This window comes from Chionomys nivalis, chromosome 10 (assembly GCF_950005125.1).
Source record: "Chionomys nivalis chromosome 10, mChiNiv1.1, whole genome shotgun sequence".
Classification (NCBI taxonomy): Eukaryota; Metazoa; Chordata; class Mammalia; order Rodentia; family Cricetidae; genus Chionomys; species Chionomys nivalis.
This window is the reverse complement of record NC_080095.1, coordinates 8468503-8482772: the sequence shown is the minus strand read 5'-3', so window position 1 is coordinate 8482772 and position 14270 is coordinate 8468503. Positions and strand designations below refer to the sequence as shown.

Here is a 14270-nt window from a genome sequence, read left to right as displayed (position 1 = left end):
GTTGAGCATTTCCTTAAATGTCTTTCATCCAATTTAGATACTTTTGTTGAGAGTTCTCTGCTTATATCTGCACTCTATTTATTATTTAACTTTTTGTTCTTTTGATGATCAATTTTTTTGAGTTCTTTGTATATTTTGGAAATCAATTCTCTGTCTGCTGTGTGGTTCATGAATACTTTTTTTCTCATTATGTATGCTGTCATTTTGTCATGTTAACCTTGTTCTTTGCTTTACAGAAACTTTTTAGTTTCAGGAGGTTCCATTTATTTATTATTTCTCTCAATGTCAGTGCTACAGGGGTTATATTTAGGAAGTAGTGTCCTATGCCATGCATTCAAGTTTATTTTTCAATTTCTTTTCTATGAGGTTCAGTGTGGCTGGCTTTTTGTTGAGATATTCGATTCATTTGGACCCGAGTTCTGTGCATGGTGATACATACGGATCGATTTTTATTATTCTACATGTTGATATCGAGTTCTGCCAGTACTACTTGTTAAATATGCTTTCTTTTTTTCTATTTGATATTTTCTGCTTCTTTGTCAAAAATCAAGTGTTCAAAAATGTGTGGATTAATATCTGGGTCTTTGAGTCAGTTACATGGATCCTCCTGTGAGTTTTTATGGCAATACCAGGTTGTTTTCATTATTGTACCTCTGTAGTAGAGTTTTAAGTCAGGGATTGTGATGCTTCCAGAAGTTCATTTATTGTTCAGGATTGTTTTGGGTATCCTGTATTTTTGCTCTTCATATGAAGTTGAGAGCCATTCTTTCGAGGTCTGTGAAGAATTTTGTTGTGTTTTTGAGGGGAATTGCATCGAATCTGTAGATTGCTGTTCCTAATATGACATTTTTACTATGCTAATTCTACCAACCCAAGAGCATGGAGATATTTCCACTTTCAAGTGTCTTCTACAATTTCTTTCTTCAAAGACATAAAGTTCTGTCTTGCAATACTTCCACTTGTTTGGTTAGAGTTACTACAAGATATTTTAGGCTATTATGAAGGGTGACATTTCACTGATTTCTTTCTTGGCCCAATTATCATCTGTGTACAGGAGGTTTACTGCTTTTTTTGAGTTAGTCTTGTATCCTGCTATGTTACTGAAAGTGTTTATGTGTTGTAGAAGTTCCTTGGTATAATTTTGGGGGTTCCTTATGCAAACTGTAATTTCATCAGCAAATAGTGAGAGTTTTCCTTCTTCTTTTCCTATTTGTATCCCTTTGAACTCCTTTTGGTGTCTTATTGGTATATCTAGGACCTCAACAACTGTATTGAATCTATATGGAGGGAGTGGACTACCTTGTCTTGTTCCTGGTTTCAGTAGTATTACTGGGGATTTTCTCTCCAATAAGTTTGATGTTGTCTGTTGGCTTTCTCTATATTTCCTTCATTATGTTTAGGTATATTCCTTGTTTGCCTGCCCTCTCCAAGACTTTGTCATGAAGGGATGCTATATTTTGTCAAAATCTTTTTCAGCATTTAATGAGATGATGATGTGGTTTTTATTTTATTTTTTATATGGTGTATTACGTTGACAGATTTTCCTATGTTGAACCATCCCTGCATCTCTGGAATGAAGCCAACTTGATCATGTTGTATGGTTCTGATGTGCACTTGGATCGATTTGCCAGTATTTTTGCCTCAATGATTATGAGTGAGGTTGTTCTGTAATTCTCATTTGTAGTAATGTCTTTATGTTTTTTTTGTATAAGGATAACTGTAGCCTCATAAAAAGAGTTTGGCAATGTTACTTCTGTTTCTATTGTATGGGACACTTTGAGGAGTATTGATATTGGTTTTTCTTTGAAAATCTTATAGAATTCTAAGCTGAAATCATTTGGTCCTGGGCTTCTTTTGCTTGGGACACTTTTGATGACTGTTTCTATTTTGTCAGCAGTTATGAGTTAGTTTAATTTGCTTATCTGGTCTTGATTTAATTTTGGTGGGTGACTTTTATGCAAAATTTGTGCATTTCCTTTAAGTTTTCCAATTTTGTCGAGTACAGTTTTTTGTGATATAACCTGGGGTTCTCTGTATTTCCTCCACATCTGATGTTATGTTCCCTTTTTCATTTCTGATTTTGTTAATTTGGGTATCCTCTCTCTTCCTTTTGATTAGTTTGGATAAAGGTTTGTCTATTTTGTTGATTTTTGGAAGAACCAACTCTTTGTCTCATTGATTCTTTGTATTGTTTTCTTTGTTTTGATTTTGTTGATTTCTGCTCTCAATTTTATTATTTTCTGCCATCTAGTTCTCTTGGGTGAGTTTGATTCCTTTGGTTTTAAAGTTTTCAAATGTTCTGCTAATGTACTAGTGTGCGATTTTCCCACATTCTTTATGTAGTTATTTAGTGCTATTAATTTTCTTCTTAACACTGCTTTCATTGTGTCCCATAAATTTGGGTATGATATGTGGCCATTTAAATGAATTTTAGAAAGTATTTCATTTCTCCCTTTATTTCTTCCTTGAACTATTGATGATTCAGGTGAGCATTGCATAATTTCCATGTGTTTGTGGGATTTCTGGAATAAGTACTGCTGTTGAATTCTAGTTTTAAGCCATAGTGATCTTATAAGATAAATGAGTCTATTCTAATTTTTTTATTTGTTGAGGCTTTTTTGTTACTGAGTGTGTGATCAATTTTTGAGAAGGTTACATGAGGTTCTGAGAAGAAAATATATTCTTTTATGTTTGGTTGGAATATTCTATAGATGTCTGTTAAGACCATTTGAGTCATACCATGTTACTTCTCTTAATTTCTCCGTTAAGTTTTTGTCTGACTGACCTGTTCAGTGGCAAGAGTGGAGTGCTGAAATCTCCTATTATTAGTGTGTGGGGTTTAATGTATGATGTAAGCTTTAGAAGTGTTTCTTTTACATATGAGGGTGCCCTTGTATTTGGGGCATAGATGTTTTTACTGAGATTTTCTCTTGATGGATTTTTTTCTGTGACTAATAAGAAATGTCCTTTACTCTTTTGATTAATTTTAGTTTGAAGTCTATTTTGTTAGATATTAGGATAGATACACCAGCTTATTTCTTTGGTCCAATCAATTGCAAAAAAATTCTCAACCATTTGCTCTGAGGCAATGTCTGTCTTTGAGGTTGAGGTGTTTTTCTTGTATGCAGAAGAAGGATGCAATCTGTTTTAGTATCCAATCTTTAAGACTGTATTTTTATTGGTGAATTGAGTTTATTTATACTAATGGATATTAACAACCATTGGTTGCTCTCTTCTGTAAATTTAGTTTACATTGTTGGTGATGTTATTTTGCATTTTCCCATTCTGTAGGATTTCCTGCTACGACACCATCAACTATCTGTTTTGGGTTTTTTTTGTTTTGATTTGTTTTGTTTTGTTTTTGAAGTGACCATCTTCCTTGGGTTGGAGTTTTCCTTCTAGTATTTTGTGTTAGGCTGGGTTTGTGGCTAGGTATTGGTTAAATCTGCTTTTGCCATGGGATATCTTGTTTTGTCTTTCTATCGTTATTGAAAGTGTTGTTGTGTATAAAATCTGGACTGGAATTCATGGTCCTTTAATGTCTGCATAATGCTTGACAATTAACTTCTGACTTTCATTGTATCTAATGAGAAGTCAGGTGTAATTCTGATATATCTCCCTTTATATATTATTTGACCTTTTTCTGTTGTATGTTTTAATATGTTTTTCTTATTCTGTATGTTTAGTGTTTTGATTATTATGTGGCAAGGGGACATTTTTTGAATAAATCTGTTGGTGTTCTGTAAACTTCTTATATCTTCATAGGCATATCTTTCATTAGGCTGAGAAAGTTTTCTTCTATGATTTTGTTAAACATATTTTCTCTACATTTGAGTTGAAATTTTTCTCCTTCCTCTATACCTATTATTCTTATTTTTTTTTGTGTGTGTGTGTGTGTGTGTTGCCCCATATTTCCTGGATAGCTTGTGTTAAGTTTTTGTTAGATTTAATGTTTTCTTTGACTGATCAGAGTCTATTTCTTCTATTGTATCTTTAGCGCTTGAGATTTTCTCTTTCATCTCTTGTATTTTACTGTTTATGCTTGCATTTGTTGTTCCTAATTGTTTTCTCATGATTTCTCTTTCTATAATACCCTCAGCTTGTGTTTTCTTTATTGTTTTTGAGTTTTCTAGTCTTGAATAGTTTCTTTTATATTTTAATTATTTTTTCTTGGTTTTCTTTAAGGGATTTGTTTATGTCTTTCAATATTTTGTTTGTCTTTTTCTCCATTTCTTTGAGAGAATTACTCATTTCCTCTTGAAGAGTTTCAAATATTCTCCTGAAGTTTTTTAGATTATTTTCTTCTGTCTCATCTATATTTGTTTGTTAAAGTCTTGCTGTTGTAGAGTATCAAGATTTACTGGTGTTGTGTTTCTATTTGTGCTGTTTTGTGTATTCTTACCATTTTACTCATCTTTTCCTCTAATTGGTGTGACTGGTGCTGTCTGTGATTCTGGTGATTAATCTTCTAGGTGCTATTTAATCCAAGACTCAGATGATTGCTATTTGTGGTACAGTCTGCACCATAGTTCTACTTACCCCATTGGTCACTCTCTTTCTGGAGGTCTCTCAGCACTCCAGGATTTTTTTCTGCTCTTATGGAGGTTGCTGTCTCAGGCCTGCTCTGGCCTAGGTAGTTGGCTCAGTCCTGTTTATGTAAATGTCCCTGGTCTGAATCTCCTCCTGCAAAGGTCCTTGGGATTGGGGTTGTTCCTGCAAAGATCTCTGGCTCTGATCTACTCCCTCAGTGGTCCTAGACTCATGCCTGAATCCTCAGAGGTTTCTGGTTCCTGCCACTTCCTTTAATGTACCAGACTGACACCCAGATCCACAGAGGTCCTGGGTCAGAGCTACTTCCTCAGAGGTTCCAAGCCCATTCAGTCCAGGTTGCTTGGTCAGTCCTGCTCTTTGGGAATTTGTTGCCTCAGACCTGCTCTGGCATAGAGCACTGGCTCAGTCTTGCTCCTATGGATTTCACTGCCTCTGGCCTGCTCTGGCCCATGTCACTGGCTCATTCCTGCTTCTGTGGAATTTGTTCCTTCAGGGCTGCACTGTCCCAGGTCAATGGCACAGTCCTGCTCCTTAGGATTATAACCTTAATCCCAGGACTCATGAAACAAGAAGACAAATCTCTGTGAGGTCAAGGCTACCGAGGCATAGACCAGATCATTCCCAAAACAGATTCAGGTGGTAGTGGCTAATATCTTTAATCTCAGTGTTTAGAAGTCACACACATTTAGTCCCAGCAGTAAAGAGGTAGATGCAGGAGTGGTATGACTGAGTCGTAAGAATAATATAAAGGGGAAGAGACAGGAACTCAGTAGATTATGGAGTCTGAGTATTTATGGAGACAGGAGCTTGCCTGTTTGGTCTGAAGATTTGGTATATATAAAAGTTCTCTCTTATGGTTCACTGCTTTGCTTTTCTGATCTTCATTTTGAGACCCAATATCTGTCTCTGGAATTTTTTTTATTATTCATGTTACACTCCTATTTTTTGATGTTTCTATCTATGTGTCATTTCTGTCTCTTCTTCAAAACTCATTATGCAATAAGTACATGCATTCAAAAAAGAGAAGAGAGTTATCAGCAATAATAAGCATAGCTGCACAAAAGACTTTTCTGGTTGATCACAATGATAGACAAGATTAGCATGAAGTTCAATCGTCTCATGTTTACTTCTTCTCAACTTGATAATGAATTCCTTGGTTTCATCTTTAAATATTTCACGAATGTTCTTCAAATAATCTGACATCTTACAATACAATTCAATGCAATACAATTTAATGAACAATTGCTCTTAGTTCATCATATAGACACCTCAAAATTTTAAAAGTCATTTTCATATGTGTGTATGTGAACTTCTTTGTATATGTGCACTTGAGTGCATGTGGCTGTGGAGGACAGAAGAGGGTGGCATATCACATGCAACAATAGTTATATGTGCTTATGAACTCTTATTTTGGGTGCTCAGAATTAAACCAGATCCTCCTCAAGAATTTGATTACCTCAACTGAGCACTAGTTCTAGTCTCTAGAATAATCCAAATCTTACCTCTATTAATATTATTGTAAGTATAATATTTAAAACATAATAGTAATCAGTAAATTGGAATTCCTTTTAAATAAGAAAAGGATATGTCTTTCTATATACAGTGTCATATGGTGTGGGAGGTCCTTCTGTCTATGTGCTGCTCTTGTTGATTAATGAATAAAGAACTGCTTTGAGCCTATGACAGGGAAGAACAGAACTAGGAGGGGAAAACTGGGCTTTATACTGGGCGAAAGAAGAGAAGAGACAGAGAGAAGCCATGGAGCCACTAGAGACAAATGCTAGCAACTTTACCTGGTAAGCAACAAATGGTGATATACAGATTAATAAAAATGGATTAAATTAATATAAGAGTTAGCCAATAGGAAGCTAGAGTTAACAGACAAAGCAGACACTTAATTAATACAGTCTCTGGGTGATTATTTCTGGACTAAGCTAGCTGAGTGACTGGACATACAAGCAACCTCTCTCCAACAGTCACAGAGTAAGCATTCCCTTCAACATGGTCCACAAAATTTATTACAAGGAACACAGCAGTATCTGTGTGTCTTAGGTGACCATCAAATCACATCCAAACTATAATTGTATTCTCTTATCATTTATGTGATTTTCTTTCTTGTGCATAGATCAGGAAGTATACAGATGAATTAACTGGGGATAGGCTTTATTCCCATTTTTATTGTTCTACTGACGGCTGACATGCAGCCCACTAAAACTTGCCATCTATGGTAAATGTGAATCTTGCCATCTTCATTAAAACTCTTTGAGTAAGGGTATTGTGTGCTTTCACATTAAGACAAGCTTACTAGCAATATTAATCCTCACAATTTCAAGCTTGTTACAATAGTATATAAGATCTTCAGTTTTGAACAAAAACAATGGACAACTGATTTTGTACAAAGTCACAGAAGATACTAAAGTGAACAAAAGCTATTTTCATCTGTAGGAATAGTTGTCAATCTGTTTATCCCTAGGGAAATTCATATACAACAATATGAGATTAATGAAAAAAAACCCAAAGCTTGTAAATGACTGAGACATATCAATTAAGATTGTAATATGTGGAGACATAGACAGGTGGAAGAATTATGGATGCTGTTTGAGGAATAATGTTAAATGAATATAGGAAGGTTAAAGAAGGTGATCCTGAGAAGAACAGTGCCCTTCTTTTCCAGACTCTATATTTCTCATACATGAGGCCCAAACTGTAGTCCTTTCATTGGATATATAATTTTGAATTACAAATCCTAATATAGACTCATAAGTTTAAATACTCAAGTCTCAATTGTAGAAAATGTTTCGGAAAGATTTGGGGGTGTGATCTTGTAGGAGAAGGTGTGTCATTTAGAAAACTTAGATTTTTCTAAAGACTCAGGTTATTTCAGAGACTTCTGCTTCCAGCTCACAAATCAAACTTAGGACACTCAGCAGCTGCTCCAACCACCAAGTGTTGACGCACTCATAATCCACTCTAAGATTCTGAAGCTGTAAGCATAATAAATGTGTTGATTTTATATTGCCTTCATCATGTTGTATTATCAAAGCAATAGAAAAATAACAAAAATAAATATCCTTAGTGTTTTATACAGTATGGTGAATATTTCTGTGGACCTAAGAGAAATGAACTTGCTTTGCCAGTGATGAGATTTTACCTCAACCACCCAATGTACCTATGGCAGATTCACATAACAATGGCAAATTGTTTGTTTTTGATTTTCTATGTGGGTAGATCTCATTTCTGATGAAGTTTTCTTGATGGGATCGGTTTATATAAATTTCTATTATGAACCAAGTTGAAAATTATGGAGTAATAAACCGAATGAACTAAAAGCACATCTGGATCTTATTTGAACCAGAGCGCACCATCCCCAAGGAGAAGAGAGATTACAAATATGTTTGGATGTTTTTATCAAATGATCATTGTGTCATTTTTCTATACGTTTTCCCTTAAGCATTAATGCTGCTATAATCAAAAAATATGACCTAACCTCTGCCTTAATTATGAAAATACTCAGAAATGTCCATGTACTTTCTTCTCATGAATTTTCAGAGACTAATGTAGTGTACTTTGTGTCAGTCTACACTTTGTTCATGGGAGACTGTACCTCCTATGATATAACAGCACAAGAAGAACATAAAATGTGTTGAGGACATTGGATCCCTTCTGAACGTACATGTGGAGAATTCCAGAGAAAGTGTAAAATATATTGCAGGTCAAACACTTGAGAAGAATGTTTAATCTAATCATGTCCGCATAAATTCCTGGGATGAACCTGTATTCTGTGTCTTTTGCACCCCCTGGTGGCCCTGAGTGGCCTAACACTGAGGTTTCTGACTGAGTTAACACTGAAGTCCTATCACTGTGTCTCTAGCACAGTAATAAGTGGCTGTGTCCTCCGATCCCACATTGCTCATTTGCAGGTACAGAGTGTTCTTAGCATTGTCTCTGGAGATAGTGAATCGATCCTTCACAGATGGTGCATATCTTATAGTACTGCTGTCCTTATTAATATCTCCAACCCACTCCAGCCCCTTCCCTGGAGCTTGGCGAACCCAGTCCATCCAGTAGTCACTGAAAGTGAATCCAGAGGCTACACAGGATAGTTTCAGGGATCCCCCAGGCTTCACCAGGCCTCCTCCAGACTCCACAAGCTGCACCTCAGACTGGACACCTGCAAACATAGAGAATGTTGCTAGTAAATTGCCACAGAAGCTCTATCTTTTATTTATCTTGTTCATGTTCACTCACACACTCAGTATCTCTTCTTCGTAAATTACCTTTTAAAAAAGCAACAAGAAAAACCCCAATCATCACCAAATCCATTGTGTTTTTGTCCGTGCTGATCACTGAATAGGAAGACCTGGGCATCCAGGACTGATTTCTTTGTTGGAACTTCAGGGTCCGTGTTTATCTGGTTTTCATGAGAACAGCTGGGCCTTATTTGCATGCCTTCCTGCTATATAAGTTTTGTTGTTGGAGCTAAGAGATAGCGTGTTCTAATATGCTTATAAATGTTCTGGGGAAGTCTAGCAGGAAAGATAAGGTTTGGAATTTTTTGTATCATACTAAGCTAATTTTTCTTGGGACACATTAAGTATTATCTATTTCACTTAATAATCACAAAAATACACATTTTAGGAATAATTTCTTCCCAATTATTCAACTCCTCTATTATAGAGGGCAGTGGCATTGTTTTCTTACATGCTCTAGAGATCTTTCCTTATACTGTGTTGACTTCAACACTGATGCATTTAGCACCACCTGAGTCAGCTACAGCCCTAAGTGTAATTGCCTCTGGAATTTGGAAGCTCTATTTTTGTATTTGGATAATGTGACATGACTGAATTCAGTTGTTCAGCAAGGAACCTGCAAAGAATTTGTCCACATTCATGTCACCAAGGAATATAAAATTCTTCTGTTATTTTCTATTTCAGGCTTTTTTTCCAGAATATCTACCTACCTGTTCACTACAAACAGGTAGTGACTGATAAGCTCAACTTCAGTATACAACTTAGGATTTGACCTCTACATGTCCTACACATATGCTTTCACAGGCCTCCCAGGAGGATAACGTCACTCGTACCAGTCCTCCGCTTTACCTTTCTTATTCAGTCTGTTTTATGCCCCTTTCCAGATAGTTACCTCTCCTGATATTATGTGAAGTAAAAATCATCTGTGTTTTTGAGAAAGTTCATTTACCCCACTCTGAGCCCATGAGGCAACAGTAGAGAACACTGGAGACTTTGGTTGAACTCAGATCACTGTTTAACAGAGACAATGGGGCAGTGATATTAGCTGATTACTCCTCAGACACTTTTCCAATATGATTCTCAGGACGTGAATTGCAGCCTATTGAGTCACCTGGTAAGTGACTCAGCATGAGCTCGTCTTTCTTTCTCAGAAACAATAGGAAGCAACATTGTCTTTAATAAACACAGCTTTCTAATGACTTGAGTCAAAATTTGTTTTCTTGACATTTGTTTCTCATTGCCCATCAAGCAGACTTTTAATTCTTACAAGTATATAAGTCAGCATTTCTCATCATTGTGTATTGTGCTGATCCACAGATCAATCTCTGAGTTGCCACCACAGTGCTTCACTCTCATCTTAGTGCTGAATATCTCAAAGTAGGAACATGGTCTCTTCCAGCATGTTCTCTACCACCATGTGAGTAAAGAATGCATTCCTGTACTATCACTTCTTATGTCTAAGATACTAAGACACACTGAAAATTTTATAACCTGGATCTTCGTTGACTACTGAATTAAATAAACATTTATAATGATGGTGACTTCTCCAAGCCATCAATTTGAAACACCTAGATATAAGTGACTTACATTGAAAAATTGCTTCTATTTGACTGGCCTACAGCCCTTCTGTTAGGCATTTTTTCAAATGGTACTGAAAAGTGATCCATCACATTGTAAGTGGTGCCATTCCTGAGTAGTTAGGTACTATAATATAATAAAGCAAGATGATTAAGGAAATAAGCAGCATTCATTTTTAGTCTCTGTTTCAGCCCTTATCTTTACATTCCTCTATTGGTTTTACTCAGGGCTGAACTACAATCTGTAAGATGACCTTTTCTTATCCTAATTGCTTTTTATTATTTTGGTTATTACACCAACAGGACCAAACTGGGAAAATAACCAAATATAATGTTTCCCAAATATTAGGGGCTCTACATGCTTTCTCTGTTGACTATAGGAAAGAATGAAGGTGATTCTGACACTAAAAAACACCGCATCTTTTGACTAACGTTTTGATAAATTGACAGCACGACATAGTCATCTGAGAGAAAGAATTTCAATTTGAGAAACTTCTTCTATAAGATATTTTTATACGCAAAATTATGGTTCAGTTTATTCCTTAATGATTGAGCTGTCAGAACCCATCCAATTGTGCATAGAGCTTCCTAACATATATTGCACAGGAGTTTCTAAAAAAACAGGCTTATCAAGCCCTGGAAAACAAGACAGCAGCCAGCACTTCTGTATTGCTTCTGCTTTAGTTCTTACTTTGATTTTATGCCTTGATTTCACTCAGGGATGGAATACAATGAGAAATCTAGAATTTGAAAAAAATATTTTTCTTTCCAAGTTTATTTTTTTAGTCATCATATATTCCCATAGCAATAAAAATGGAAGTGTACCCCTCCCATTGAATATCTGCATCTGATAATCAGATTTCACTCATACCAGGTGAGTTCCAAAGTCTCTGCAGTTTATTAAAAAAAAAAAAATCAGAGACGTTCTTTTATGGGATTTTGTTGTATTCAATGACAACTGTCAAACCATAGGATGAAGTGATTGTTCCCTAGTCTTGGATACAAGACCCAGTGAGATCATAAGATTCTGACAGAATTCTTTTACTGGATAGTGACTTTTTTCGACCAACCTGAAGAACAATGCAGACATTCACCTCGCCGTATCAGTAGGACACTTCAGGAATCAACAACCATGATACCTGTCACATGTGGTAAAAAACCCAAACTCATGATAAATTTTTAAGCTCTGAAAGCTCAGTGACTCTTGTGATCATTTGGACAATGGCCACAGTAGAGGACAGATGTTGGGACAGTTATGCATCTTTCCACTTCAATGTCCAAAGTACCTTAAAATTAAACACACACACACACGCACACACACACACACAGAGAAAGAGAGAAAGAGACAGAGACAGAGAGAGACAGAGAGAGAGAGAATGAGAAATAGAGCTATATCTGAATCATAGAAATGGGTGTGCCTTATTCTGCTTCTGTGTTTCAGTTGTAAATTTTTCAGCTGTTCATCAGTCTGTATTTTCATTTGATTTCTTATGAAAATGATTGTAAAAGATATATAAATCGGAAAATGAGCATTAATTCAAAACAGGATTTATCAGTCTCTCATTCACTGAAAACCTTGTAGCAGCTGTGAATAGGGCCCTGATGGCCCTATTTTATTAATGGCACATTAATCTCTTCAGAATCGTACTGAATACCCACAATCAGCATTGCAGCACAAAGTGTGTCGAGTATAACAAATCTCTACATGTCACCCAGCCAGTGTTCCCAGATTTCACATCTGGACTGAGCCAGACACAGAAAATTTCATGTAAATGCAGGAGGTGTACATTTCAGAATGGGAACTAGGCTTACACTACAGTGTATGCAATGTCTGTGTAGGAGGTTAGCCCAGGATATATTACTGGGTTTACCTTCATCTCGAAGTTGTTCTGTGTCTCACCTGTAAAGTGTGATTCAACTTGGGACCTAGTGTTATTTGTTATTCTTGAGGACTACTCATGTGGGAGTGGTTTCTTTCTAATCTGTTGCTTTCATTGGTTAATTAATAAAGAAACTGGCTAGGGCCATTTGATAGGCCAACCCTTAGGTGGGCAGAGTAGACAGAACAGAATGCTGGGAGAAAGAAGCCTAGTCAGGAAGTCACCATGATTCTCCCACTCCAGACAGACACAGGTTAAGATCTGTCCTGATAAGCCAGCTCGTGGTGCTACACAGAATATTGAAAATTATACTTAAGTGTCAAGAACTTGGATCTACTTTCGCATAAGGTCATCTGAAAATTGTTTAGAGCATAAGTGGGAGCATGATATTCCTGGACAAGCATGAATTTAATCTGGCCTTAGGGGGACCTCAGCAACTTCAACAAGGCATAAATATTCTACACAAAGCCTGACACTTACAATAGGCCTTTCCATCATCTCCTACACTGGCTGGATCTGCCTCTGCCCCATACCTATGCTGGGATTTATATATGCTATTATAAGGATACCTAAAAATATGACTCTAGGATTCTGATAACAAAAGGGGAGTTTAGTGTGTAAATTTGTAATAAAATATGTAAATTTAATATAAGAATAAATGAAAAATATCATCTACCATGAGCTAGTAGGACTCATTCAAAAGATGAAGCTAAGTTTCTTTCCTTTTTTCTATTATATTTATATAATACCTAAGTTTCTTTCTTTTACTTAATTTATTTTTCCATTCAAAAATTTACACTTTCTCCCCTTTTCCCATTTCCCTTCTGGTCCCCTACTGACCCTCCTCCCTCCACTTAACTCCTTAAGACAGGGCAAGGTAGCCTGCCCTGTGGGAAGTCCAAGGCCATCCTAACTCCATCCAAGCCTAGGAAGGTGAGCATCCAAATAGACTAGGGTCCCAAAAAGCCAATACATGCAGTAGAAACAGGTCCCAGTGCCATTATGGATGGCTTCTCAGTCTGCCTCCATTGGCAGCCACATTCTGAGAGTCCAGATTGATCACATGCTCATTCATTCCCAGTCCAGCTAAATTTGGTAAGCTCCCATTAGATCAAGCAAACTGTCTCAATTCGACCTTGGGAGCTCAGTCCATTGCTTTGATGAGGGTCTCTGTCTCTATCTCCATCTGTCGCTGGATGAAGATTCTATGGGGATATTGGAGATAATCATAAGTGTGATAGTGGGGTAAGACCAGTTCAGGCACCCTCTCCTCTGCTGCCCAAGGAACTAGCTGGGGACATCCCCATGGACACCTGGGAACCCCTCTAGAGCCAAGTCTCTTGCCAACCCTAAAATTGCTCCCTTAGTGTAGATATCTTCTTCCCTGCTCCTATATCCACCATTCCTCCATCTCTACCCTCCCACTCTCCCAAGCTCTCCCCAGGCTTTCCCTTCTCCCTCCTCTCTCCCACTATCCCCTTCCACTAACCCAATTTCCACTCCTACCCCCACCCCCATGCTTCCAACTTTTGGTACAGGATCTGGGCCCCTTACTGGCCTGGAACCTAGCAGACAAAAGGCCTAGCTTGCTGCCTGCAGGCTTAGTGAAACAAAGGAACTTCTGCCTGGTTGCACTCCACCCTTTCCCAGCCCCCAAACAGGCTGAGCTGGGGGTCTTATTCCCCCGAAGAAGGGAAGGGGTGCCTAGGTGCAAGCTGGGATGGGATAGTAAGAGAGAAGCAGTATCTGGGGAGAGAAGTCCCTGAAGAATGACCAGAAAGATTAGTGAGTTGAGGAATGTCTTTGCTCCATTTCTGGGACTTCTGCCATAGTCAGGAACACACTCACCCCTCTGATGGTTCTTCTGGTACAGGAACAGGGTCCCTTGCTTGCCAGGGACCTTGCAGACAAAAGCGACTCTTGAGTTTCCACATAAGACCCGAGAAAGCTTTAAAAACTTTCCTGCTCAGAAAATGAATATAGGTGTACAATAAGGAGAGAGTTCCAATATC

General features: G+C 37.3%; 1 gene segment (V, D, J or C); it reads right to left on the bottom strand.

The window, feature by feature from the left end:
- Positions 1-8390: 8390 nt before the first annotated feature.
- On the bottom strand, positions 8391-8917 carry LOC130882752 (Ig heavy chain V region 441-like). The segment is given in 2 exon segments: positions 8391-8722; positions 8829-8917. Coding segments are annotated over 2 exon segments (378 nt in total).
- Positions 8918-14270: the final 5353 nt, after the last annotated feature.